This window comes from Nomascus leucogenys, chromosome 8, assembly GCF_006542625.1.
Source record: "Nomascus leucogenys isolate Asia chromosome 8, Asia_NLE_v1, whole genome shotgun sequence".
Classification (NCBI taxonomy): domain Eukaryota; kingdom Metazoa; phylum Chordata; class Mammalia; order Primates; family Hylobatidae; genus Nomascus; species Nomascus leucogenys.
The window spans coordinates 30,196,132-30,220,508 of record NC_044388.1 but is presented as its reverse complement, the minus strand read 5'-3'; the positions used below and the strand labels follow the sequence as shown (position 1 = coordinate 30,220,508).

The window sequence follows — 24,377 nt, the reverse complement described above, 5'->3', positions numbered from 1 at the left end:
GTTCAGAGAAAAGTCTTCTGTGTATCACTTTTGAGATGTTAGTTAAATAAAACCCTGTAGAACTCCACTCAATCCATATATACTATGAATCCATTTCTTTCATTCTTTTTTTTTTTTTGGAAATAGAGTTTCACTCTTGTTGCCCAGGCTAGAGTGCAATGATGTGATCTCAGCTCACCGCAACCTCCGCCTCCTGGGTTCAAGCGATTCTCCTGCCTCAGCCTCCCGAGTAGCTGGGATTACAGGCATGCGCCACCACGCCCAGCTAATTTTGTATTTTTGGTAGAGATGGAGTTTCTCCATGTTGGTCAGGCTGGTCTCGAACTCCCGACCTCAGATGATCCGCCCGCCTCAGCCTCCCACAGTGCTGAGATTACAGGCGTGAGCCACTGCACCCGGCCCCATTTCTTTCTTCTTTATAGTTGAAAGTCATGATATAGTTATATAACCTATACTTCTGAAATTATAGGAAAATATTCTTCTTATCTGCTATAAAAACAATGCACATTGGCTGGGTGTGGTGGCTCACGTCTGTAATCCCAGCACTTCGGGAGGCCGAAGCAAGAGGATCACTTGAGCCTCAGAGTTTGAGACCAGCCTGGGCAACATAGTGAGACCTTGTTTCTGTAAAACAAACAAACAAAAAACCCCCAAAAAACAATGCACACACAGAGAGAGACGTTGACAGCACACAATGTTCTCTAGTGATGTCCTTCTATGTCGATCCTAAGGACACAGATTCCTAGACCAGGTGTAGACTAGAAACAGGGCTGAAAACATCCAAAATACTCCTTAACAAAGAATAAATGAGGAAGAAAGAGGCCTTGGTGTAAAGTAGGGGGCAATGAACAAAACTGAGATTAGCAGAGTGTGATGAAACCCTAACACAAGTTCAAAGTTCTGTGGCAACACAAAGGAAAGAGATGAAGAACCCATTTATCTGTGATTGCAAAATGCTCTGTTAACACCGCGGATCTTAAAAAACACAGAAGGCAAAGCCTGTTTAAAATTTTGAAACTACCTACATTTACTGCTTTTAGCATTTCCTGAATTGCCTCTTCCTCATCCCCCAGTCCTTAGCAAAACATAAAAATGAGGCTTTTAAAGATACTATTTTTAATAAGCAAAGGTAAAAACCCTGCTTTTTTCCTTCAATCTTATATAAAATGTTTCCATTTCATTTTCTTCAAAATTAGAAAAAGAAGTGAGAAATTAAGCCTATCAGTTTTTGCCTTTCATAACTGCTAGGCAGAAAGAGACTCTTATTCTCTTTCTTGCAACACAATTGTCCACTCTTAGCTATTTAAAATGTTTTCTAATGTTAAGATATTGCTTCTCATAATATAGTACTGAAAGAGTTCAAAGGCTCCGGAGATCCTCTGTGTGACACAGTGCTTTGTTTGGGGTACATGTACACAAGTTCTTAGTCTCAATTATATTAGACACTATCCGTGGCAATTTAATTATTGCCCGTCCATACCAGCCTTGTCTGCCAAGTTTGTCCCCCAAGGAAGGATGAAGACAGCCATTCTTCTCTGATTTACTGTGCCAAGTGAATTCTGAATAGACAAGCTAGAACACACCAAAGGAAACAATTTCCCCATTCACTTCAAGGAGATGGACTTTGTTGCTACATTCCTAAGAGCATTCTAAGCAAGACGTTTCACATAATAGTTGGTCCCTGACACTTCATGGGTTTTGGGGGAAGCATATGAGGACAGGTGAAGAGAAAACCAAACACTCACCAAAAGAGCACGGGCTAGCTGGGCGCAGTGGCTCACACCTGTAATCCCAGCACTTTGGGAGGCCGAGGCAGGTGGATCACCTGAGGTCAGGAGTTCGAGACCAGCCTGGCCAACACGGTGAAACCCCATCTGTACTAAAAATACAAAAATTAGCTGGGTGTGGTGGGGGGTACCTATAATCCCAGCTACTCGAGAGGCTGAGGCAGGAGAATTGCTTGAACCCAGGAGGCAGAGGTTGCTGCAAGCCGAGATCACACCATTGCACTCTAGTCTCGGTGACAAGAGAGAAACTCCATCTCAAAAAAAAAAAGCATGTGCTAAGCTCCTCTGAGGCTCTATTTTCTCTCCAGTTGCCCTCCTTCCAGCTCTTTCTCTCCTGAATCCCATACTGCCCAGGCCCGCCTGTTGCAGAAGCCTTCTCAGTTATCTCTCGTCATCACTCACTTCAGCCTTTTCTGCATTATCAGCCACTGTCACATCATCCAAGAATTTTTGTGACCCTCTCCACAAAAGACAGCACAATCCTGGAACACAATAGGGACTCAAAAACAAACTTTGACAGCTTAAATTTAAAATAACACTCTGTAATACTCTGCTTTCAATTTGAGTGAAGAATGGCTCCACAAAATAAAGCAATCTAAATTTTTTTCAAGATAGCAAAGATATTCCTGCATTTGCTTAGAATTTCTCCCTCTTCTACTTGGAGATACCTGAAGCCTCACTTTTTATAGTTTTAGTCCAAATATTTATAACTTTTTTTTAAATGGAGTCTCGCTCTGTCACCCAAGCTGGAGTGCAGTAGTGCAATCTTGGCTCACAGCAACCTCCACCTCCCGGGTTCAAACAATTCTCCTGCCTCAGCCTCCCAAGTAGCTGGGATCACAGGCATACACCACACAATGGGATAATTTTTGTATTTTTAGTAGAGACAGTGTTTTGCCATATTGGCCAGGCTGGCCTTGAACTCCTGACCTTAGGTGATCCTCCCGCCTCGGTCTCCGGATGTTTATGACATTTTTTTTCTTTTTTAAGAATGTCTAGAGATAAATACGAAGTCACAAGAAAAAACAGCTTTGCCGTCAATACCCACAGGAAAGGAGTATTGTAGAATTTGAGGGACCATTTAGATGATGGCCCTGCTGCAACGGGTGTCAGAAAACCTGGACTCTATTCTTCATTTTCCCAAAGAATGCAGACCACACAGATGGGCAGAATGGTTCATGCCTATAATCTTAGCACTTTGGGAGGCTGGGGTAGGAAGATTGCTTGAGCCTAGGAGTTTGAGACCTGCATGGGCTAAAGACTCTGTGTCTACAAAATGGTAAGACTCTATCTCTACAAAAAATAAAAAATTAGCCAGATGTGGTGGTGCACGCCTGTGGTCCCAGCTACCGAGGAGGCTGAGGTGGGAGGATTGCTTGAGCCTGGGAGTTTGAGGCACCAGTGAACTGTGACTGCACCACTGCCCTCCTGCCTGCGTGGCAGAACGAGACCCCATCTCTGAAAAAAAAAAAAAAAAAAAAAAAAAAACAGAAAAACAATGCAGACCATAGTCAAAAACCCTTTCTCTGGTCTTCTACCATTCCATGTACAAAAGAATCAATATTCACTCTGTTCACCAACCTTTCCTCTTCCATGCAGATTTTATGACTTAGAGGGAAACAGGCTTGGCTGAAAGTATGGGTACTTGGCTTCTATCTCGAATTCTATCATTAACTTGCTATGTGGCTTCGGGCATATTCCCTCTAGGGTAAACTCATATGTAAAATAAAGAGACTGGCACTAAAATCCATTCCCAAGGATAAGCGTCTTTGAGTCTATGACTGAGACATGAAACTCAATTATTCCTCCCAGGCAGCTTCCTGATTAACTGCATCTGACTCTGATCATCTCACTTGCTTGCACACTCAGTTGGCATTGAATCAAATTTTCCCAGTGTGGAGCTCTTTGCAATCAATCTCATGCCTTTTCCACGTAGCTATAACACCTGGGTCCAGATGGGGTGTTTTGGTCCTTCTGTGTTCTTGAGCTACACTGAATCCAGGGACCCCGGGAAGAGGAGATTTCCCACTGCCCCAAACACACTTCCTATCCATTCTAGTGCCTTTTCTCTGTGTCAGATAAAAGTGCAGTCTGACAAGCAAAGGTTTGATTTTTAAAGAAACCATTCAAATTAAAGGCCATTTTTTTGCCTCCTGTAGGAAAAGAAATCCTGACAGCCAGGCAACCAGGTCAGAGGAAATCAAAACTGGAAAAATACCCAAAGTACCGCCCATGTCTGGTGTCCGTCAGTCAGTCCCACGCCACGTCTTGGCTCTCTTGTTAGAGCCACACTGAAGCAGGGCTTGCAACTCCCAGATAGAATGCCCTGACAAGAGGACGAAGTTTGCTATGGGAATTTTCTGTTCTTGGTAATAAGGAATAAGATGCTGGTTTCAAACCATGAGACCAGCTTAATTATACTTCAGAGCTTATGTTCCAGCAGCCAGTAATAACCACCGGTTCAAAGAGATTAGAATCGAGCAGCTTTAAACCGCCTGGATATGCGATGATGGGAAGAAAAGGCCATTCAGTGTGTTCTGCAAGTTCCCCTACCCCCTTCCCAAATTATAGGCACTTTTTCTGCCCACAGGGTTCTTTACTGCTGGCAAATTTTAAGTGAGGGGAGATCAGTCCTTTGTACGAACTACATGTTAGCAATTAAATTCACTTGATTGGCTGGGCACAGTGGCTCACACCTGTATCCCAGCACTTTGGGAGGCCAAGGCGAGCGAATCACTTGAGGTCAGGAGTTTGAGACCAGCCTGGCCAACGTGGTGAAACACCTTCTCTACTGAAAATACAAAAATTAGTCAGGCGTGGTGACGCGCACCTGTAATCCCAGCTACTCCGGAGACTGAGGCATGAGAATCGCTTGAACCCAGGAGGCAGAGGTTGCAGTGCGCCAAGATCACACTACTGCACTCCAGCCTGGGAGAGAAGAGTGAAACTACATCTCAAAATAATAATAATAATAATAATAATAAATTCACTTGATTCAACACTATGCCTTAATACCGTCTATCACTAAAAAAGATCTTCTATCTCTTTTCCAGAAGGAGTAGGATTAGATCCAGTCTTCCAAAGTTACGCGAACAAAACAGCCTGATTGACCACAGTTCACTGAACCCTTTCTCCCGTGGGAAGATGAGGAATAGCATGAAACTAAATCTCGGGGTGAGAAGGTGCACAGCGTTGTTTATGGCATCCAAACAGCTTAGAATTTCCAGGACAGTCCTGTATTTGAAAACTCTCGCCCTACTGTGTCCACGAATACACTGCAATTTTTCAGTTTCATGACCAGATTTTTAGTTTTCAGTTGAGAAAGTATGATCCTTTGACTTGAGATGTAGAATTGTTTATATTCAAAAAGTATAACTGAGTTGTTATGGAAAAGATAAAAGTTAGACATTACACGAATCCGACCGTTTCTAAGTCACTGCATGGGCATCCGCCCATCTAGCAGGGGGATCTGCCCTGATTCCACCTCAGCCATGTGAAAGCAGGAAGAGGTATTGACAGAAAGGAAAAGAGGCCAAAGATCAGCTCGCTGGATCTGCTTTCCAAGGCTGGGAAGAACAGTGGATAGAAAACCTGAAACCCATCGACCTAATTAAGTTACTACAGGGCTGGAGGGAGGCTAGACATTATCTGCCCACCCCTTCTGCCCGAAGCTAGAAGATGGGGAATAACCACAGTAGGTGGGCAACTGCACTCTTACATGACCTTAAGGCAAATGTCACTAAATCTTCCAGTGTGATCCAGCTCTTCTCTTACACTTCTCATTATCAATCAGCTCTTTCTAGGAGCAGAGTTGGGAGGGGTTAGTCAGGGGCTGTCATGTATTGACCACAGTGTGACAGGTACTACCCTGGGGTTTTATACAGATTATCCCGCTGAATTCTTACAGTAAATTTGCAAAGCATATAGTACATAAAATCCCCACTTAAGAGAAGAAAAGAAAACTTAAGGAGATCAAGGGACTTGTCTTAGGCGGCAGGATCAGCTAGTAGCCTTCTGCATCCAAGTTCTTTCTGTTTCGGTTTATTTTCAGTAACTATTACTGGGTTTGTTATTTTTTCTGAATATAATAGTACATACCCAGTAAGGGAGAAGCCAGAACTTAAGAACTAGTCAGCCTGTCTGACTCCAATGTCCAAGGTCTTGGCACGTCACCAGGAGGCCTCCTTGATCACAATGTTCCCTCCTTTCCTGAACAACCAATGAAAACACACCCAGTGACCAGTTCCAACTGAGGCACAGCAGTATAGGGAAAGTCCATCAGAAACTGCTATACATTTGCAGATTCTCTGTATTTTGGAATGACCCGGGCCTCCTCGACTTGAATTTAAACCAAGCAGGTTCTCTATGTATGGTGAGAAATTTAGCTTGGCTGCTGAGTGCTCAAGGCTACTCTGCCTGAGATAATTGTTCCAAAGGAAGTGGCCTTGGATAAGGGGCCATACAGAAGGGAGCTTCAGAGTCTCGGGCAGGCAGTCAGGTAAGAGGGAAGCTACGTCAAGGCTTCCTAGGGGGAGGGTGTCCAGATGGCTACTGTTTCCAGCTAAGATAACATCAAAAGCACATGCTCCCATTGGCGGAGTCCTTGATGGTCTGTCAGCAGCATAGATCACAGCCACTCTCTCTTTCCATACTCTCACAGTTCTACACGGTCAACACGGCAGCTTTTACATCAACTTTTGCAGAGGAACAACATCCAGCAGACTTGAAGTGTTCAAGTGACTTGCCCAAGGCCACAGAACTGGTTAGAACAGGACCCGCACAGGATACCCAGCTTCCCAATTCCTGGGCCAGTGTCTGTCTCCTAAAACCTGCTTCCTCTCCTGGGCATAAGGCCAACACCCACTGGGGAAGATAATCCAACAGAAAACAATAATAATATACCTAAGGAACAGAGAGACCATGGGGGGAGTCATCTCTTCTCTCCATTTTGGATAAGTCGGTTCACCTCTGTTCGGTGTACACACTCCCCTCCCCTTTAAGACATATTTATGATTATTCTACATGGTTACCGTGTAACTGTTAAAAACAAATCACAGGCAAATATTTTTCCTTTCTAGAATAATCACCAGTGTCTACATGGCTGGGCTTAATCTGGTTAGTGGATTGCATTTTCCCCTCATATGAGACTGTGGATCCACAACATAAATTTCTGGTGAACTGAGACTGAAAAGAAAAGAGCAAGGAAATGTACTACAGAAATGTGGGATTTCTAAGACATCACAGTTATCTTTTTTTTTTGAGAAAGGGTCTTACTCTGTCACCCAGGCTGGAGTGCAGTGGTACAATCATGGCTCACTGCAGCTTCGACCACCCAAGCTCATGCGATCCTCCCACCTCAGCCTTCTGAGTAGCCTAGATTACAGGTGTGTGCCACCGTGCCCAGCTAATTTTTGAATTTTTGACGGTCTGTCAAAACTCCTGTAGATATAGGGTCTTGCTATGTCACCCAGGCTGGTCTCAAACTGCTGGACTCAAACAATCCCCCAGGCTTGACCTCCCAAAGGGATGGGATTACAGGCGTGAGCCCCTATGCTGGCCACAGGTGCCTTTAAAGACATCAAACAGAGTGCCTGGTGTTGTAATCTACAGGGGAAAATGCAAGAGAGAAATAATACAAGTATTGCTACATACTAGTAAAATCTATGGACTAAAGGAACTTACAGAATCAGAAAGCAAAAACATCGATAAAAGCGTACGGCAGGTGAAAGGAGATGGGACATGGAAACTAGAGATTTGGGTTTTTACTTGTTTCATAGTGAAACGTAATATTGAGGTTTGCTACTTTGATACAGAAATTTTTCAGTAAGAAGTTCAGAAATTCTGCCTCAAGTGAACTGTCAACGATTTAGGAAAGGACAGGAAAAAAAAAAAAGAGAAAGCCAAAATTAATACTAGGATAGTGCAAAGATAATTGTGGGTTTTGCCATTTAAAGTAATGGTGAAAGCTGCAAATACTTTTGCACTAACCATGATAACAAATCTTAGTATATCAAAAGGAGCAGCAGGTTTCTCAGTCCTATCAACTGATTGAGAATTTCTACAATGAATGTCTTTTAGTCAATCAACAGCAGCTATAAGACATTTTAAATTATTCACAAATACCAAAATAATTATGATATTAGATATCTAAATTGAGAAATGTGCTATCCTTGAAAAGAGGATTTTTTTTTTTTTTTTTTTAAACAGAGTCTCCCTCTGTCTCCCAGGCTGGAGTGCAATGGCACAATCTTGGCTCACTGCAACCTCTGCCTCTCAGGTTCAAGTGATTCTCTTGCCTCAGCCTCCCGAGTGGCTGGGACTACAGGCACCCACCACCACGCCCGGCTAATTTTTCTATTTTTAGTAGAGACGGGTTTTCACCATATTGGCCAGGCTGGTCTTGAACTCCTGTCCTTGTGATCTGCCCACCTCGGCCTCCCAAAGTGCTGAGATTACAGGTGTGAGTCACCGTGCCCAGCCTTTTTTTTTTTTTTTTTTTAACCAAATTCTGCTACTACAACATGAAACTCTCCCACCAAGGAAATGCTCAACAAGAACTTACCACCTTTAACTACTAAGAGATTTTGGCAGCCAAAATACATGAGTCCTAATTCTTCATCCCTATTCACTTCTTTTTTTTTTTTTTTTTTTTTTTTTGATGGAGTTTCACTCTTGTTCCCCAGGCTGAAGTACAATGGCGTGATCTTGGCTCACTGCAACCTCTGCCTCCCCAGTTCAAACAATTTTCCTGCCTCAGCCTCTCAAGTAGCTGAGATTACAGGCACAAGCCACTACACCCAGCTAATTTTTGTATTTTTAGTAGAGAAGGGGTTTTACCATGTTGGGACAGGCTGATTTCGAACTCGTGACCTCAAATGATCTGCCCTCCTCAGCCTCCCAAAGTGCTGGGATTATAGACATGAGCCACTGCACCTGGCCCCCATTCACTTCTTTCTTCTTTCTATTCAATGGTAGACCTGGCACAATTACTTGTGGATGTGTAGAGGACATAGGTAATAAACTGGGCACACCAGTTGTGTTTCAGCAAGAAAAAAAGTCGGCCTCACTCATATTCTCCACTCTCATACATCTTTTAAAAAAAAAAAACACTCCTTTCCCAATACTGATTATCTAATGCATTTCAACACTCATCAATTTCCAGAAAGAACATGTTAAGGAACCAACCCACGTACATGCAATTCCTCATCCATCAACCTTGTTACATTCACCCAACTAACCAATCAATAAACCAGAACCAGAGAGTACTCTCAATGTAAGTGCAAGATGATCAATGAAGGCCACGGGGCTGACAGTAGTGTCTCCATCCTCCTTGTGATTTAGCAACTTAACGTGCATTCTCTCTTCAACTAAACATAAAGAGATCAAAAGATCACCTTTATTATGAAGCAGTGTGCCCCAAGGGTCAGATGATGAGTTCAGCAGTAAGTGCTTCTATTGTCCAGAGGGAAACATTATAGATTGCTATGTTTAGAAAATACAATATGGAGAACAAAGTATCTAAACAAGCTCTTGAAGGATGACCAAGTAGAGAAATACCAAGTGCTTTTCCACCAAAGGGGTTGGTGATTTCTACTGCTGTGATTAACCAAGGGAAACAATAGCCCTGAATGAAAATGAAATATCTTCCATGAACTCTTAGAAGTTATGCCAAAATGAGCTTTTGATTACTGCCTTCAGTATTTAGGGTCTAGAGTGAGGTATTCCCAGTAACTTATTAAGATTGGCTTTTCAAAGTTAAAATGAATCAACACATGACTGAACAAAAATTTAGATAAACAAAGCCACATAAAGAAAAGAGGAGGGTTCCCAGGCCATCAAGTCTGGTCTACAACCTCCCTGAGCTTGTACACACATCTAACGAGAGAATATACATTCACCATAGGAATTTCTGGTCAGCCACAGAAGGCTGGAACCCACTAACAGAGGAAAGACCCAGTGATGCTGAACTACAAGGGCTGTAGGCAAAGAAGCAACTTTAGAATAAACAGTCTTTGTGGGCAGGGCGCAGTGGCTCACGCCCGTAATCCCAACACTTTGGGAGGCCAAGACAGGCGGATCACTTGAGGTCAGGAGTTCAAGACCAGCCTGCCCAACATGGTAAAACCCCGTCTCTACTAAAAACACACACACAAAGTTAGCCGGCCATGGTGGCTCACGCCTGTAATCTCAACACTTTGGGAGGCCAAGACACATAGATCACTTGAGGTCAGGTGTTCAAGACCAGCCTGGCCAACATGGTGAAACCTTGTCTCTATTAAAAATACAAAAAAAAAAAAAAAATAGCCAGGCATGGTGGCACACGCCTATAGTCCCAGCTACTTGGGAGGCTGAGGCAGAATTGCTTGAACTTGGGAGGTGGAGGTTGCAGTGAGCTGAGATGGTGTCACTGCACTCCAGCCTGGGTCACAGAGCGAGACTCCGTCTCAAAAAAATAAGTAAATAAAATAAAAAGTCTTTGTGGATTCCAACGTTAACATTAAGGAAAGAGCTTTCTACACTGGAGATGAGGCAGGCTTGCTGCCAATAGACTTTGAGCATCCTTGGTCTCTTGCAAGACAGCTGTTCTCAGTTTGATCATGTTAAATGCTAGATTTACTTGGTGCTGATTCCTGCACACAACTTGTGCTTATTGTTTATCACGGAGAGGATGCGCTGGCTCCTTGTAATTTCCCTGTGAATTGACACACTGTATTAGCATTCTGAGGTCAAACCAGTGTTGGGAGAAAGAACACTGTGAGTCTGCCCAAAAAGGCGACTCATAGACCACAACTTAACACTATTCAAGTTTCTGAGTCTGTAAAGTATGTGGGCCAAGGTAAAGAATGTCATCCTCATGCAGCTGAGCCCTGAAACATCAACAAATTTCAGTTCACTGGTATACATCAAGAGGCTAAGAGCATGACTCAGGTTCCTTATTAACAAATTAATAATAATTGCACCTACTTTATAGGAAGGTTGTGAGGATTCATAGTTTCTGGCACTTAGGAAAGACTGCAGAAGTGTTTGCAGTGATTATTATCATTAGTACTTTCACAATCAGTATGTTTATCATTTGAGAAAAGGCTGCTAGAATGATTACGCCCACTTACTCCACTACCCGCTATCAGTGACCCAGCTCTGGGGAAATGAGAATCTGCTGCTTATCAGCCTTTGTGTGATCCAGGGAGAATGCATCCCACTCCACGAAGTCAGCCAATAAGGGGCCGACACCCTGCAAAGGACCTACAGGCTGAGGACCCAGAGTGACCCTGGGGCTCCAAGCCACAAGGGGAAACTCACCACATAGAGCTTTCGCCAGATGACAGCCCATTCTCGCAGAGTAGATGTGAGCTCCTGCACCAGGGGGAGCTCGCCAGGAATCACGGTTTCATGCTGCCTACAAAGAACCAAACGAGGGTCACTTTCTTCTAGGCTGATTGGCACTGCTTTACTTGATGGGGATCAGACTCCCTAACGCTCAAGGATGAGAATGAAACTGGTTAGGCCTGGGGGCAGGAATTGTGCAGGGGACTTTATCACATCCAAGCATCTGGGAGAAGAGAAGGAGAATAAGACAGCACAGTCCTCAAAATAGGCTCAGTTCCTGCAACTGAATGAGCCTGCAGCCCAGCCTCGACCTCCCCAGTGTGGATTTCTCCTGGAGACTCAATTACTGAGCCAGGCTGGCTTCAGTGATACTCAAAGATGGAAGCAAAATATGCAGCATTTTAGCTGGTTCCACCAAGCAGCTGTTTCATTTGGGAGGCTGGATGGAGAGGTGTGTATGGCACAAGTGTCTTGGGGCTGTGACTCCACCCAGGACCTGGTTGGGGCAGGGGCCAGGGTAGGGGTGAGAGGTACGGAGGCAGCACCCCTTTCTGGAATAGTCCCGGGTTTTCTTCTCATCTGTAGTTTCACAACACAGAAAACGTACACTTAACAAAATCCTTGCTTACTCACAGAAGACTCTCATAAAGGTAGGTACTACATTTATTCACATAAATCCTCTCTGGCATTTTTATGATTAGCAAAAAGAAAAAAGGAGAAAGCAAGAGCAAGCAAACAAATGGGAATTGGTGGTAGGATGGCCAGGCTTAATGAGGAAAAATATAGAAGGCCTAGTTAAGTTTGAATTTCTGGTAGAGTAAGATTTTTTAGAATAAGAGTGACCCATGAAATATCTGGGAAATGCTTACTATGAAAAATTACTTACCATTTGAATTGCCAATGTAACTGGGCATCCTGTACAACCCTAACTGGTATGAATGTGCCTCCCCACCTATGTTTCCACCAACATGGTGGGCGGCAGTGGAGGGAGCCCATGGCCCACTGGAAAGAGGACTTCTCCAGCAGGGCAGGAGACCTGGTTTTTGGTCCTGGTTCTGCCACCAAAGAGCTGTACGGCTTTGAGGACATCTTGACCACTTGTCTATGAAATGATGGTGCAGCCATTTCTTGTTCCCTGTGCTGTATCTGGGAGTCTGGAGCGATGAAGACCTCTGTGCTCCTGGCGGGCCCTTCCTCTTTTTTTTACTGTTTTGGAATTATTTTGGACTTGACCCAGCAACAGTTTCAATGTGTTCTGATGATTGGTTGTTAGTCAGAATGAAAATAAGGCCCTTTGATAACAACATGGAAATTAGAATTGGCGACACACACCTGGGAGATAACTGTCCTGTAACAAGACTGTTCTCATTTAACTATGAGTTTTCTTATCCTGTCACTTCTTCTGGAATCAAGAAAATTATGTTCCAAAGAAATGATGTTGCCCTATTATCAGAGATCAGTTACAGACCAATGTTGCATACTACCTATGAATTTCCAGTGGTTTGCTTTGTGAAGAGGCTTAAATTCCCATCTGTGACGCATTTTGGAATAAGCGGGTTTGAGGCCAATGACTTGAAAGATACTACTCAAAAAACAGAAGGACAAGAATCATCGGCTCCCACACAAAGTAAAACATGTGAACATAATTTTAGCAGTGTTAATAAGGAGCAATTATCCACAAGTCACTGCAACAAAAACGCCTGTGTCATAACATCCTCTCCTCCCTGAGGCATGGGAGCAAATGGCACATACTTGTCTGGGAACCAGTTTCATCAATTCTGCTGTTGTATCGGTCCAAAGATAAGGAGGAATATCTGTTACCAATTTCACTGCCTTTTGGAGTTTTGGATAACATATCTATAACGTGATATTTACACTTTTTAAAGAGTTAATTTTAAGTGGAATTGCCATTCTAATTTTGTGAAATCAAGTTCATACAAAATAAAGCTTGCCCATAATAATTAAAAAAGAAAAGAAAAGAAATGATGGTGCTGAACTACAACTGGGAACGCTCTTTCTAGCTGTGAGGCTGCGTGGTTCTGCGACCCAGCTGCCCATTCTCTCCTCGGCCCCACTCTCCTCTACACCAGCCCCAGGATTCCAGTTCTACCCCAGCCTCTCCTCACTGCCTCCAGAACTCTGCTGCCCAGAGACTCACCATCACCTAAGTGACCTCTCTCTCCCACTTAGACTAAGTAGCTCACTCTTCTTAGCTGTCACAGAGGCAGTACTTCCCAGGACAAATGAGGTGGGCAAGATGAGGTGGGCAAGAAATAGGAATACCCAAAACGTAGCAGATCTTATCTGCAGGGCACATTTGCATATATTACCTCATTCGAATCTCATGACAAGCTCATGATCAAAGTAGGGCCAGACTGTTTTCCCCTAATATGCTGTGAAAAACCCAGGATCCACTTGAGGCTAAATGACTCATCCAAGGCTCAGAGCTGGTAAATGCTGGCTGTCGCTTAATCATCTATCTCTCAAGGATCTTAAATTGGGGGCTTCTCAGATCTTATCAGAGTCCCAAATGTTCATGTGTGCAAACATACACACACACACACACAATCAGTGAACAGGTAATAAATATAATGTAGAGGCAAAAGCCCTCAGTTTGCTACTTCTGTGTTTAGTATTCTGGAGAAGTAATGCAAAGGAGGAACAATTACAGAAAGAGAAGACAGACAAAGGAATTATATCAGTGAAAAGTTTTTCTTCATTTCTCTCTCATAGGAGAAGTAGAACTGATGAGATGAGAGAAATTTTTTATTATTATTATTATTTTGAGACACAGTCCCGCTCTGTCACCCAGGTTAGAGTGTAGTGGTACGATCTCAGCTCACTGCAAGCTCTGCCTCCTGGGCTCAGGTGATTCTCCTGCCTCAGCCTCCCCAGTAGCTGGGATTACAGGCGCCCACCACCAAGCCCGGCTAACTTCTGTATTTTTAGTAGAGGTGGGGTTTCACCATGTTGGCCAGGCTGGTTTTGCACTCCTGACCTCAAATGATCCGCCCGCCTCAGTCTCCCAAAGTGCTGGGATTACAGGTGTGAGCCACCACGCCTGACCTGAGATGAGAGAATTATTAACATACATAAGGTATTAATGCCTTAAGATTATCATTACTGATAATGTTACATCTTCATCATTTTGGGGGAATCTTCCTAGCTTGGAACTTACCCCAGGTCTTCCACAGTTGCCTCTTTCAAATGGATATACGTTTCAGGGAAAATGCCCTATAGAGAAAAGAATTTTGGTTATGTGGCCATAAAAACAAAACAAAAACCACCTCAGCCCCAAGTAAAGAGAATAAATGGGAACACCCGGGCAATAGCTAAACTCCTGAGATCAGGTTTGCAGGACACCACTTACATTGACTGGTTACCTCAACAAATGCATGGCAGAAACATCAAAAAGGTAGAAATTAAAATTTGGGTTCAGCGAGCACAGGATATTTTGTGAATGAAGAGGCAAACATGTGTCAGCTCAGAGATAACATAATGGGAAGGAGTGTAATTGTGAGCTCCTAAACCCCTCAGATGCTACTTGCCATGAGATGCTTCCCATAAAGGGTTTCACATAAGGGGTGACATGGAAACTATGCAGTACTCAGTAGCCCATAAAATAAGTCATCCCTCAGAACATGCAAGGGGTTGGTTCCAGAAACTCCCTTCCCACAAAGCATATACCCAAATCCGTACAAACTCAAGTATGGCACGCAGCCCTGCACAACCCGCATGTACTTTTACACAGGTTTCATGTCCCAAGAATATTGTAATTTTGATTTGCGTTTGGCTAAAAAAAAAAATCCATGTGTAAGTGCTGCAGAGTTCAAACTCACATTTTTCACGGGTCAACTAAATAGTGATTTTTCTAAAGTAGTTCCTCTCAGCACTTCCACTTAAACCAAATGCACTCAAAATCAACGGGTGTTAGTTACCTGGTTATTTTCAGCACCTCACAGTGTCAAAGTGCTCTCCATTCTACATCCCTAAGAGGCAATTCTACATCAGTACTGTAACACTGCCCATGGGGAAGACTTAGGCCTGGAAAGACCTAAGAGAAAGAGGAGAAACTGGTGGACAGAAATTGGAGAATGGAGGACCAGATCTAACCAACAGGAAGCAAGTCCCAGATGTGAGTGTTCTTATGTGTACCAAAGCTTCTCCTGTTTACTGTGTGATATGCTCACGCACAGACAGAGGAGATGTTATCTGGAGACAGCGATGCTGATCTGTTTCATGGTATCTTACATGGAGCTTATAGTTGGCACTGTTGGCTAATTGTTCCCAGCCCTATTCCTGGAAGAGTTGGTGTGAACTCCATGAACATGACATGTCAGGGGTGGCTGATCATAAAGGTGGGAGGGGATGTCCCAGTGCCCGGAGGCATATATACCCACTGATCCTTACTCCACTCAGACAGGAAACCAGTGAACATTGACAGGGTTGTTCTTGTGTCCAGTTGCATGTGCTATATTTGTCTGTACAATACTCTGTTTTCTCTCTTTTAATCCGTTGCCAATAAAACAGGAAACAGCAAGAACATTTGAGATTAAACTGCCCCTAGCATTGGTGATGACAGAGTGGATCCTGCATGTGCTTTCCCACCAGACACAAAGCCGCAAAATAAAAAGTGCATCCCTTCTCCTTCACCCTTTGAGAAGGGGGCAGGCGTGGGGAATATGAGTGAGAAAGCATGATTCTAATCTCGTTACTGATGAGACCAAGAACACACACAGACGCAAGGTGACAATGACCTCTTTCATTATGGAGGTGGGATTCAGAACCATTTTGGAAAACTTATCAAATAATTGAAAACAAAAATTAAATGTGTGTCTACTGTGGGGCACAGTAGACAGGACACTTTCTCAGTGCGCCACCTGTCAGGTCAGGTGAGCTTGGCCATGGACTTCTATCAGTATAAAACATACATAGGCACATTCTATCAGTATAAAACATACATAGGCACACCATATCAGTATAAACATTCTATCAGTATAAAACATACACAGGCACACCATCTAAGTGAAAAAGGAGATAAGCCTTCTGACTTTATTTATTCATTCATGCATTCATTCATTTATTCATTCTTTGAGACAGAGTCTTGCTCTGTCGCCCAGACTGGAGTACAGTGGCACAATTTTGGCTCACTGCAACCTCTGCCCTCCGGGCTCAAGCAATTCTCCTGCCTCAGCATCCCAAGTAGCTGGGATTACAGGCATGCACCACCATGCCCAGCTAATTTTTTGTATTTTTAGTAGAGACAGGATTTCACCATATTGGCCAGGCTGGTCTTCAACTCTTAACCTCAAGTGATCCGCTCACCTCAGCCTCCCAAAGTGCTGGGATTACAGGTATTAGCCATTGTGCCTGGTCTATTTAATTTTTTTAATGATCAAAACAGGTAACTGTCCTTTGCAGTGCCTGGCATGCAGCAGGCACTGAGTAAACATCTGATGAATATAGCAATGAGAAAGGCGGGTGTTCAGTTCACAAACTGTGTGTGATTCCTCTGGGGCCTGATTTCTGCAGTTCGGAAGTTCTAGGCCTGTCCCTAGGATGCCTAAGGAACTCTGGGTGTTTATTCTGCCTGCTGTGCCACTGCGCCACTGCGCCACGGTAAATGATTTGTTGACTATCATCTCTGTGGGGAACCAAACTGGGATGTTGGGAATTAACCTTGAAGACATTACACTGAGTGAAATAAGCCAGTCACAAAAGGACAAATACTGTATGGCTCCACTTACATGTGCAGTCGTCAAATTCATAAAGACAGAAAGTACAATGGCGGTTCTGAGGGGCTTGCGGGGGGTGGGGGACAATGGGGAGTTACTATCTAAAGGGGACAGAATTTATTTTGGAAAGATGAAAGACTTCTGGAGATGGATGGTGTTGATGGTTGCACAACAATGAGAATGTACTTAGTGCCACTGAAATGTACACTTACAAATCGTTAAGATGGTAAATTTTATGTTATCTATATATTTTTTTACCACAATAAAAAAAGTCCAAAACTCATAAAAAAGCAAGAGTGGGGCGGGGGAGGTGCTGGGTAGGGATAAACTGTTTAAATACAAGAATCCAATTCTGGAAGTCAAAAGTAAAATGTAACATTGCTACTACAAAGGAACATCCTTGCTGAAGGTTTTTGAAATCAGAAGGTAAAGGACCAATTCAAATTTTCATGCATTCACAATCTGGTGACTAGTCGCTCCTAATAAGTGGAAAACATTCAAGATAGAAGTATTCAGAAACATAAATGCAGAGTGATAAATCTTGTGACATCTAAGCAGATAATAAGCAGACAATTTATACTGGGTGTTCAGACATGATGATTTTCATACTAAGAGAATATTTGAGGCAAGGCACAGTGGATCATGCTTGTAATCCCAGCACTTTAGGAGGCCAAGACAAGAGGATCGCTTGAGCCCAGAAGTTCAAGACCAGCCTGGGCAACAAACTGAGACACCGTCTATACAAAAATTTAAAAAATTAGCACAGCATGGTGGCACATGCCAATGGTCCCAGCTACATGGGAGGCTGAGGCAGGAGGATTGCTTGAGCCCAGGAGGTCAAGGCTGCAGTGAACCGTGATTACGCCACTGTACTCCAGCCTGGGCAACAGACTGAGATCCTGTCTCAAAGATGTAGGTATGTATGTATATATGTATGTGTGTATTTGTTATATAGTATGTGTGTATTTGTTATACAGTATGTGTGTATTTGTTATATAGTATGTGTGTATTTGTCATCTGTAGGCTTCCCCTTTCCATGATGACACTTGGCCATTTACAGTCATAGAATTGCTCTGGCAAATCTGATGCTTACAGAATGACTCCTATGCCATGGTGACACACAGAAAGTCAGAGTAAACCTAGGTCATGTGTTTCTGATTTACAGCCTGTCTCTCAGTTCTGCTTTTCCTTCCTCACTGTAACCCACTCACTTGAGTAGAAAAATAAACTTATGATTTTCTAGATGTTGCCCTTATCCACAGTCCCACAATTCCACCAGGATCAATAATCAGTTTCGGAAAAGCACTTGGCTTCTTCAATTTGTAAAACCACTAGCTCCTTTTATCATCAACTAGCTCCTTTTATCATCACTCTAAATGGCTGGGTCAGCTTATAAATGACACCAAGAATTTCCATTAAGACAATAGGCCTTTCAAGTAGCTCTTCTCCCTAAAGACGGAGAAATGAGGGACACAGCACAGGAGAGCGTTTCTAATGAGCTGATCTCTTAATGAAGGGGTGTCAAAAGCAGAACGGAATTCATGGCAACTGAATTTGATTTGCCTGTATTTTCCCTGGATCTCTCCACAAGAAGGATATTTCGACTTAAAACAATCATCAAATAAATGCATGTCCCTTGTCTGTGTCATCGTTTCATTGAATTAGAAAGTTTTTCTTTACTTATCAAGAGAACAAAGAGAAACTCTTACCGAAAGATTTCTTCTAAAGGGTGAGATTTTAAGCTTAAAGGTTTTAAGCATTCTTTAATGAACACAAAAAAATTAAAAACACATCCAGAATTTATCATTCAGATCCTGGTGGGGCAGCCTATCTATCTACTGTTCAAAGCCAACAACAATGGCACTATTAGCTAGATTGATTTTTAAATACACAAGGCCCTCCATATCATGGGTTCAACCAACCGATGATTAAAAATATAGGAAAAAAAAGTAAGCAGAGGTTTATTTCCTTGTCATTATTCCCTAAACAATACGGTATAATAACTACTTACACAGCATTTACATTGTATTAGGTATTATAAATAATCTAGACATGATTTAAAGTACACGGGAGGAAATGCAGAGGTTATATGCAAATACTATGCCATTTTATATCAGGGACTTGAGCATCCATGGATTTCGGTATTGTGGGGGTCCTGGAACCAATCCCCTGTGGAAATGAGGAACGACTATGTTAAAAAATCATAGGATACTTTAGAAAGCAAGGTCTTCCATGTTCGAAAAGATCCTTACATACTGTAGTCTATGAAAAGAAGACCTCATCTAGGACCTTGGTTGAACGTAATTGAATTTCGCAGTGAAAAATCAAGAGTTTCGTTCTTTCCTCAAGTTCACCACATAATTTTGTTTGAGAATGGCTTTTTGTTTATTGTTCTTAAATTAACTTTTTTTTTAAAAAAAAAAGGATTGGGAATTAAGTGACATAAGTATTCTTACTGTTTAACAAATTCGGAACATAAAAGTTGTTAACTCTAATTGTGCTTTGAAGTAACTACCACTTCCATAACTATGAGTAAAATTAACACCAATAGGGCTAAAAAAGCAGGAGCGGCCATAATCAAGTACTCTGTGTCACTGAGGATCCCAGAAGAAAAGTTTTCACTTTAGTTTTATCATGTTCTCATTTACTCTGGCAGGCTGCTGTCTTGGACCCCTATTTGACGGCCCAGAGAAACTGAAGTCAGCAAGAGATTAAATGAAAATAATTTGGTTTGAAATAAAGAGATGTGACACAAGAATAACTGTGGGTAGAAAAATTCATTCTCTGGCTTGGGGTGAGAAAAAAGGACCAAAACTGTGGGAACTGCAATAAAAGCAAACATTCCTTTATTTTGCTAGATGAATAAACAAAGTTAATAAAATGTGTATGTGTACACATACATGTGCAAATACTGAGTGTGATTTAAGCATCAACAATGCAGAAGCAGTCCTGGTTTCTAATGAACTATGCCTTATAGAAAGGTGATTTCCTGGACCCCATACTCTTTGGAGAGTTGGGTGTGTAACATCAGCCTATCTGTGCAGGATTATGTCTTTCTCATGCTGTCCGTGAAGAGTAAGAACTGTAGGTCTGGTTTTGTTTTTTCACTCCTCTTTTGATAAATTCTAAAACGTTTCTCTCATCCCTTTCCTAATTTGCTATTTGGCATGTGAACTAATTGTGAAATAATAAGGCCCTATCAACTCTGCTCTTTCAAAAGAAAGTGCTGACATGTCATGCTGCCCCAGCGAGCAGTATCAAAGGAAAAGTGCTGACAAGACCTAAAAGAAACTGAGGGAGGTATTAACATAATTAATAGATTTTCTTTAGCCTGACGATGAGTAGTTTTGGCACCGGCAAAAGGAACCATTTAGGTCAGTATTTTTCAAACTATGCCTTTGTTGCACAGTAAGAGATACATTCTTATGGCAACCAGTATTACATATCAAATACATAAAATATAATAAAAACAATAAATAAAAGTATATACCTAAAATACAAGTTTTGTGAAACAGTACTTACCATTGCATCTCATGTTCTCTACTTTTCGGTTTCATTTTTTGGAAAAAATTGGTTATAATCCACCATATTGATTTCATAATGTATTATTGGGGTGTGAGGCTCATAATATGAAAACCACTCTTGTTTACCCAATTTACAATGAAGGAAAGGATCAAGTGGAAATGGGGAGATCCTTTAGTTTGGAATTGTAGCATTGGAAGTAAAGGATAAAGGGAGAAGGGTGGGTCCACCCCTCCTTGAAAGAGAGATCCCATTAGGGCAATGAATGTGTTACCAACTTGCTTAACTTGAGGGACAGGAAGCAAGAAGTCTTCCAGGACTTTCTCCTTGAACTGGCTGGTGGGAAATACAGTCAATGGGATTTACACTATTACATTTAGGCACTGAGGTCAGAGAATTTGCTTTCAAATCCAAAGAAGAGCCATCAAAGAGAAAGCAAACTAGGTCTAGAGACAGCAGAGAGCAGAGGAGAGGGTCACATAGCACAGTACAAAACTAGCAGACAGATTTCAAATGAAATAAAAAGTGGATGATAAGTCATACCTTTTTAGATTTATTTTGGAGGGTATATCCTCTGTACCAACCTGTCAGAGCAAAAGAGAATGCAAAATATTTTATGTTTTCTGGGATATCATAAAGGTATTAGCAATATATACTTTCATGTTCTATTAGCAATACTGGGATGCAACAATTGACAGAGACAACAATACATTAGAAGATGAATGTTTTAGTTTATTACACAATAAAAATCTAACTGTATTTTAGAGCTGTAGTCTCTTAATAACAATCGGATTTAAAATTCACTTAGAAACTAGCCTCATCTCTACTCCTTTGAAAGAATAGAAGAACAACAGCAAAAAAAAAAAAAAAACTAAGCCTGTTTCTCATCACCCTAATACCTTACAGTCATTTAATAAATGTTTTTGCATGAATAAATATGGACTTTCATTGTATACCTGCTTTCTACATGTCACCTTATACTATTAAAATATTTTTTTAAATAAATTATATTTGCTGTAACTCTTCTGAGTACCCAGGTTAAGAACCACTATTCTGGAAAAATTTTAAATTCAACTAGCAGATCTTATGAAGACAAATATTTACACTTTAAAAATAATCCAAATATTGAAATAATAAAACAAAATTGCGTGCGATTCTTGGTAATGCTAAAAGCAACACCCCCCACCCCCCATAAAAAGATCTTATGTGTTTGCTTGCTGAGGCTTTAGGTAAAGGCTTTAACTTCTTTTTAAAAATTCCAGCCAGGCACAGTGGCACATGCCTGTAATCCCAGCACCTTGGGAGGCTGAGGCAGGCGGATCATGAGGTCAGGAGTTCAAGACCAGCCTGGCCAACATGGTGAAACCCCGTCTCTACTAAAAATATAAAAATTAGCCAGGTGTGGTGGCGTGCCCCTGTAATCCCAGCTACTCAGGAGGCTGAGGCAGGAGAATCTCTTGCACCTAGGAGTCGGAGGTTGCAATGAGCCGAGATCACACCACTGCACTCCAGCCTGGGCAACAGAGCGAGACTCCATTTCCAAAAAAAAAAAAAAAAAAAAATTCCAATAAAGGTACACACCCCTACAGATGTTTTCCAACCCTCTATCTTGTAGAGAGTAGACAATTTAATGTGTCCATAAACAGATTTTTCATACTATTTGCTGAACACCTACTATAGGAAGTTCACTGTAACAATTTCCCTAATTCCCCATGCCCATCAACTAAAGCATCAGTGTGGTCATCTTGCCCAGGTAAACCTTGTGGTATTGGGTTGGTGCAAAAAAAATTGCAGTTTTTGCCACTGAAAGTAATGGCACACACGTATAAGGTAGCCATATATACACAGTAAGTAGATGCAAACTGTAATTAAAACTTCTGGCATCTGCCAATAGGATCCTAGAACTCTCTTGTAATTTGTTCTACATGAAATCAACCAGAAATAGACACATACTCTATTTCGTGCATGTTACAGGTAGAAAACTGAACTTACCTTCTTTGGGCATATATTCACTAATATTTTCACAAATATTATTGTAAAAGTAGTATTTCACAAATGTTTTAAACTGTGGCATTCAGACATTGAAAGGATTTGCTACATTTTACAGGGAGGCGTGGGGTACTATGCTGTGGAATTGTGGCTTGCATCAAGGTACATGGCTGAGAAAAAGATATCTAAGCAGGAAACATTTCCCCCGATTTAGGATGCCAAGGCATAAGAGACTCAGGAATAAGAAGGATACTAAGCTAAGCATTTCTCCCCAGGTCTCAAGGTCTGTACCCAAATGTATATACTTGCTTGGTTCTGTGAAAACATGAAAATGGGCTTTTGCATGAATAAATGGCTTCAAATTCACCCTGGGACAAGGGCAGTGCGGGAGCGGGGCACGCTGAGAAACAAGATATTCATCTTTTCCAAGCAGTTTTCATCGTTCTGTGCCCTGTAAAGCCAAGTTGTCACAATACAAACTTCATTCCATTTTCAAAAAAGAATTTATCTGTACTTTTGTAAACAGTATTTTGCACAGCCATTCATCATGGAATTATGCTTCCTAAGCCTGTCATTGTTGAAAAAACTTTTTTTAACCTCCTATGTCTTCTCTAGAATTGTGGTGTGTGTATAAGCCCTATCTAAAGGCACACAATTATCATGCTGAATTTGTAAACATAATGTTCATTTTCCTTGCATCAGGTATGAGAGAACAGATCTATCTCTGGAGTTTTAAGCGTATACTGTCAGAACTCCATAAATTCAATTTTAATAACTGCACAGAATATGGTAATAGTTCACAAGTATGTTTGCTCATTTCCACATTCCATACCTGGGTTGTCATACAAGCAAGAATCTAGTTTTCCAATTAATCCCACGTATCTACAGTAAGACGATCATAATTAAATATAGCTTGCTATTAGGCTTAAGAAGGCATAATGCAAAGAGGTAGCTATGGGCATATCAGTAGCTGCAATCAGTGGGTGGTGTGAACTGGTCAGCAGGATCTCAGATGCTTTTTTAAGTTATTACACGATTAAAATAAAGGGAATGGTGAAGGGATAATGAGTCCAGAGGGCCACTCTTGCCTACATCTAGGGGAAATGTTGCAAAAAGCAAGTTCATGGCAACCATGGCGAACACCAATTTATTCTATGCTGAGGGTTGCTCTTTTGCTAGGCTCACAAGTCTTTTCTGCTTTCTTGGGAATGCTCTAATCCAGAATAAAAATCTGTCCTCTCCACTTGAAAATAACAAAGAATTGCTAATTCCACTGTCAAAATTATTTACTTTATATCTGGCTTCTCAAGTAATCTCTATCAGTCAAGACTCTCACCTGCTCCATTTCACTTCACCTATCCAAATGTCTCTCTGGCTCCTGCACACTTTCTGTCCAACTGATCCCTTACCTGATTCTTCTCCTTGCTACATGCAGTCATTCTACAAATCTTTATTAAGCACTAACTAAGAACCATGACGTAGTGGAAAGCAAGAGTTCACATGAAGATTACACTCTAATGTTAAAAATACACACGAGTAGGATGAACTGAGACAATGACAGTGCTAAGAGGAAGAAGTGCTCCAGAAAAGTAATATGGCAGAGAATGGTTGGTAACACGGCACGCTATTTTCGATATGGTGACCAAGGACAGATTACTCTAAGAAGCTAAAAGGAATGAGCCATTAACAGATCTGGGCAAAGAAACTTCCAGACAGAAACAAATCAAGCGAGGAAGCTGTGAGGCAAGAGTAAGCCTGAAGTTCAAAGACAGAAGAAAAATGTCATTGCCAGAGTTCAGCGCGAGAGACTGAGATGGGGAGAGGCAATAAGAAGGTAGTTAGAGGAGGCCTGGTTCTCAAGCCTGGGCACCCATGAGACCCACCAGGAACTTTTACAAATAGTGATGCCTGGGCCACACTACCAAATATTCCGATTTAACTGGACTGGGGTGAGGCCCAGATTTAATGCTTCTAAAAAGGTGCACTGGTGATGCTAATGTGTAGCCAAGATTAATTA

At 41.9% G+C, this 24,377-nt stretch overlaps 1 protein-coding gene across 2 annotated transcripts in view; it reads right to left on the bottom strand.

Moving 5' to 3' along the window:
- The window catches only part of DOCK5 (dedicator of cytokinesis 5), a 234,068-nt gene that overhangs the window by 130,396 nt on the left and 79,295 nt on the right, over nt 1-24,377 (bottom strand). Inside the window, exons 3-5 of one of the 2 annotated variants that reach the window (XM_030816990.1) lie at nt 20,915-20,955; nt 14,293-14,348; nt 11,088-11,184 (exon numbers count right to left, since the gene is read on the bottom strand). In XM_030816990.1, coding sequence (XP_030672850.1) covers nt 11,088-11,184; nt 14,293-14,348; nt 20,915-20,955 — 194 coding nt within the window. Of the gene's footprint in view, nt 1-11,087; nt 11,185-14,292; nt 14,349-18,584; nt 19,019-20,914; nt 20,956-24,377 lie in introns of those variants that run through there. The other variant, XM_030816991.1, reaches the window with a different exon arrangement.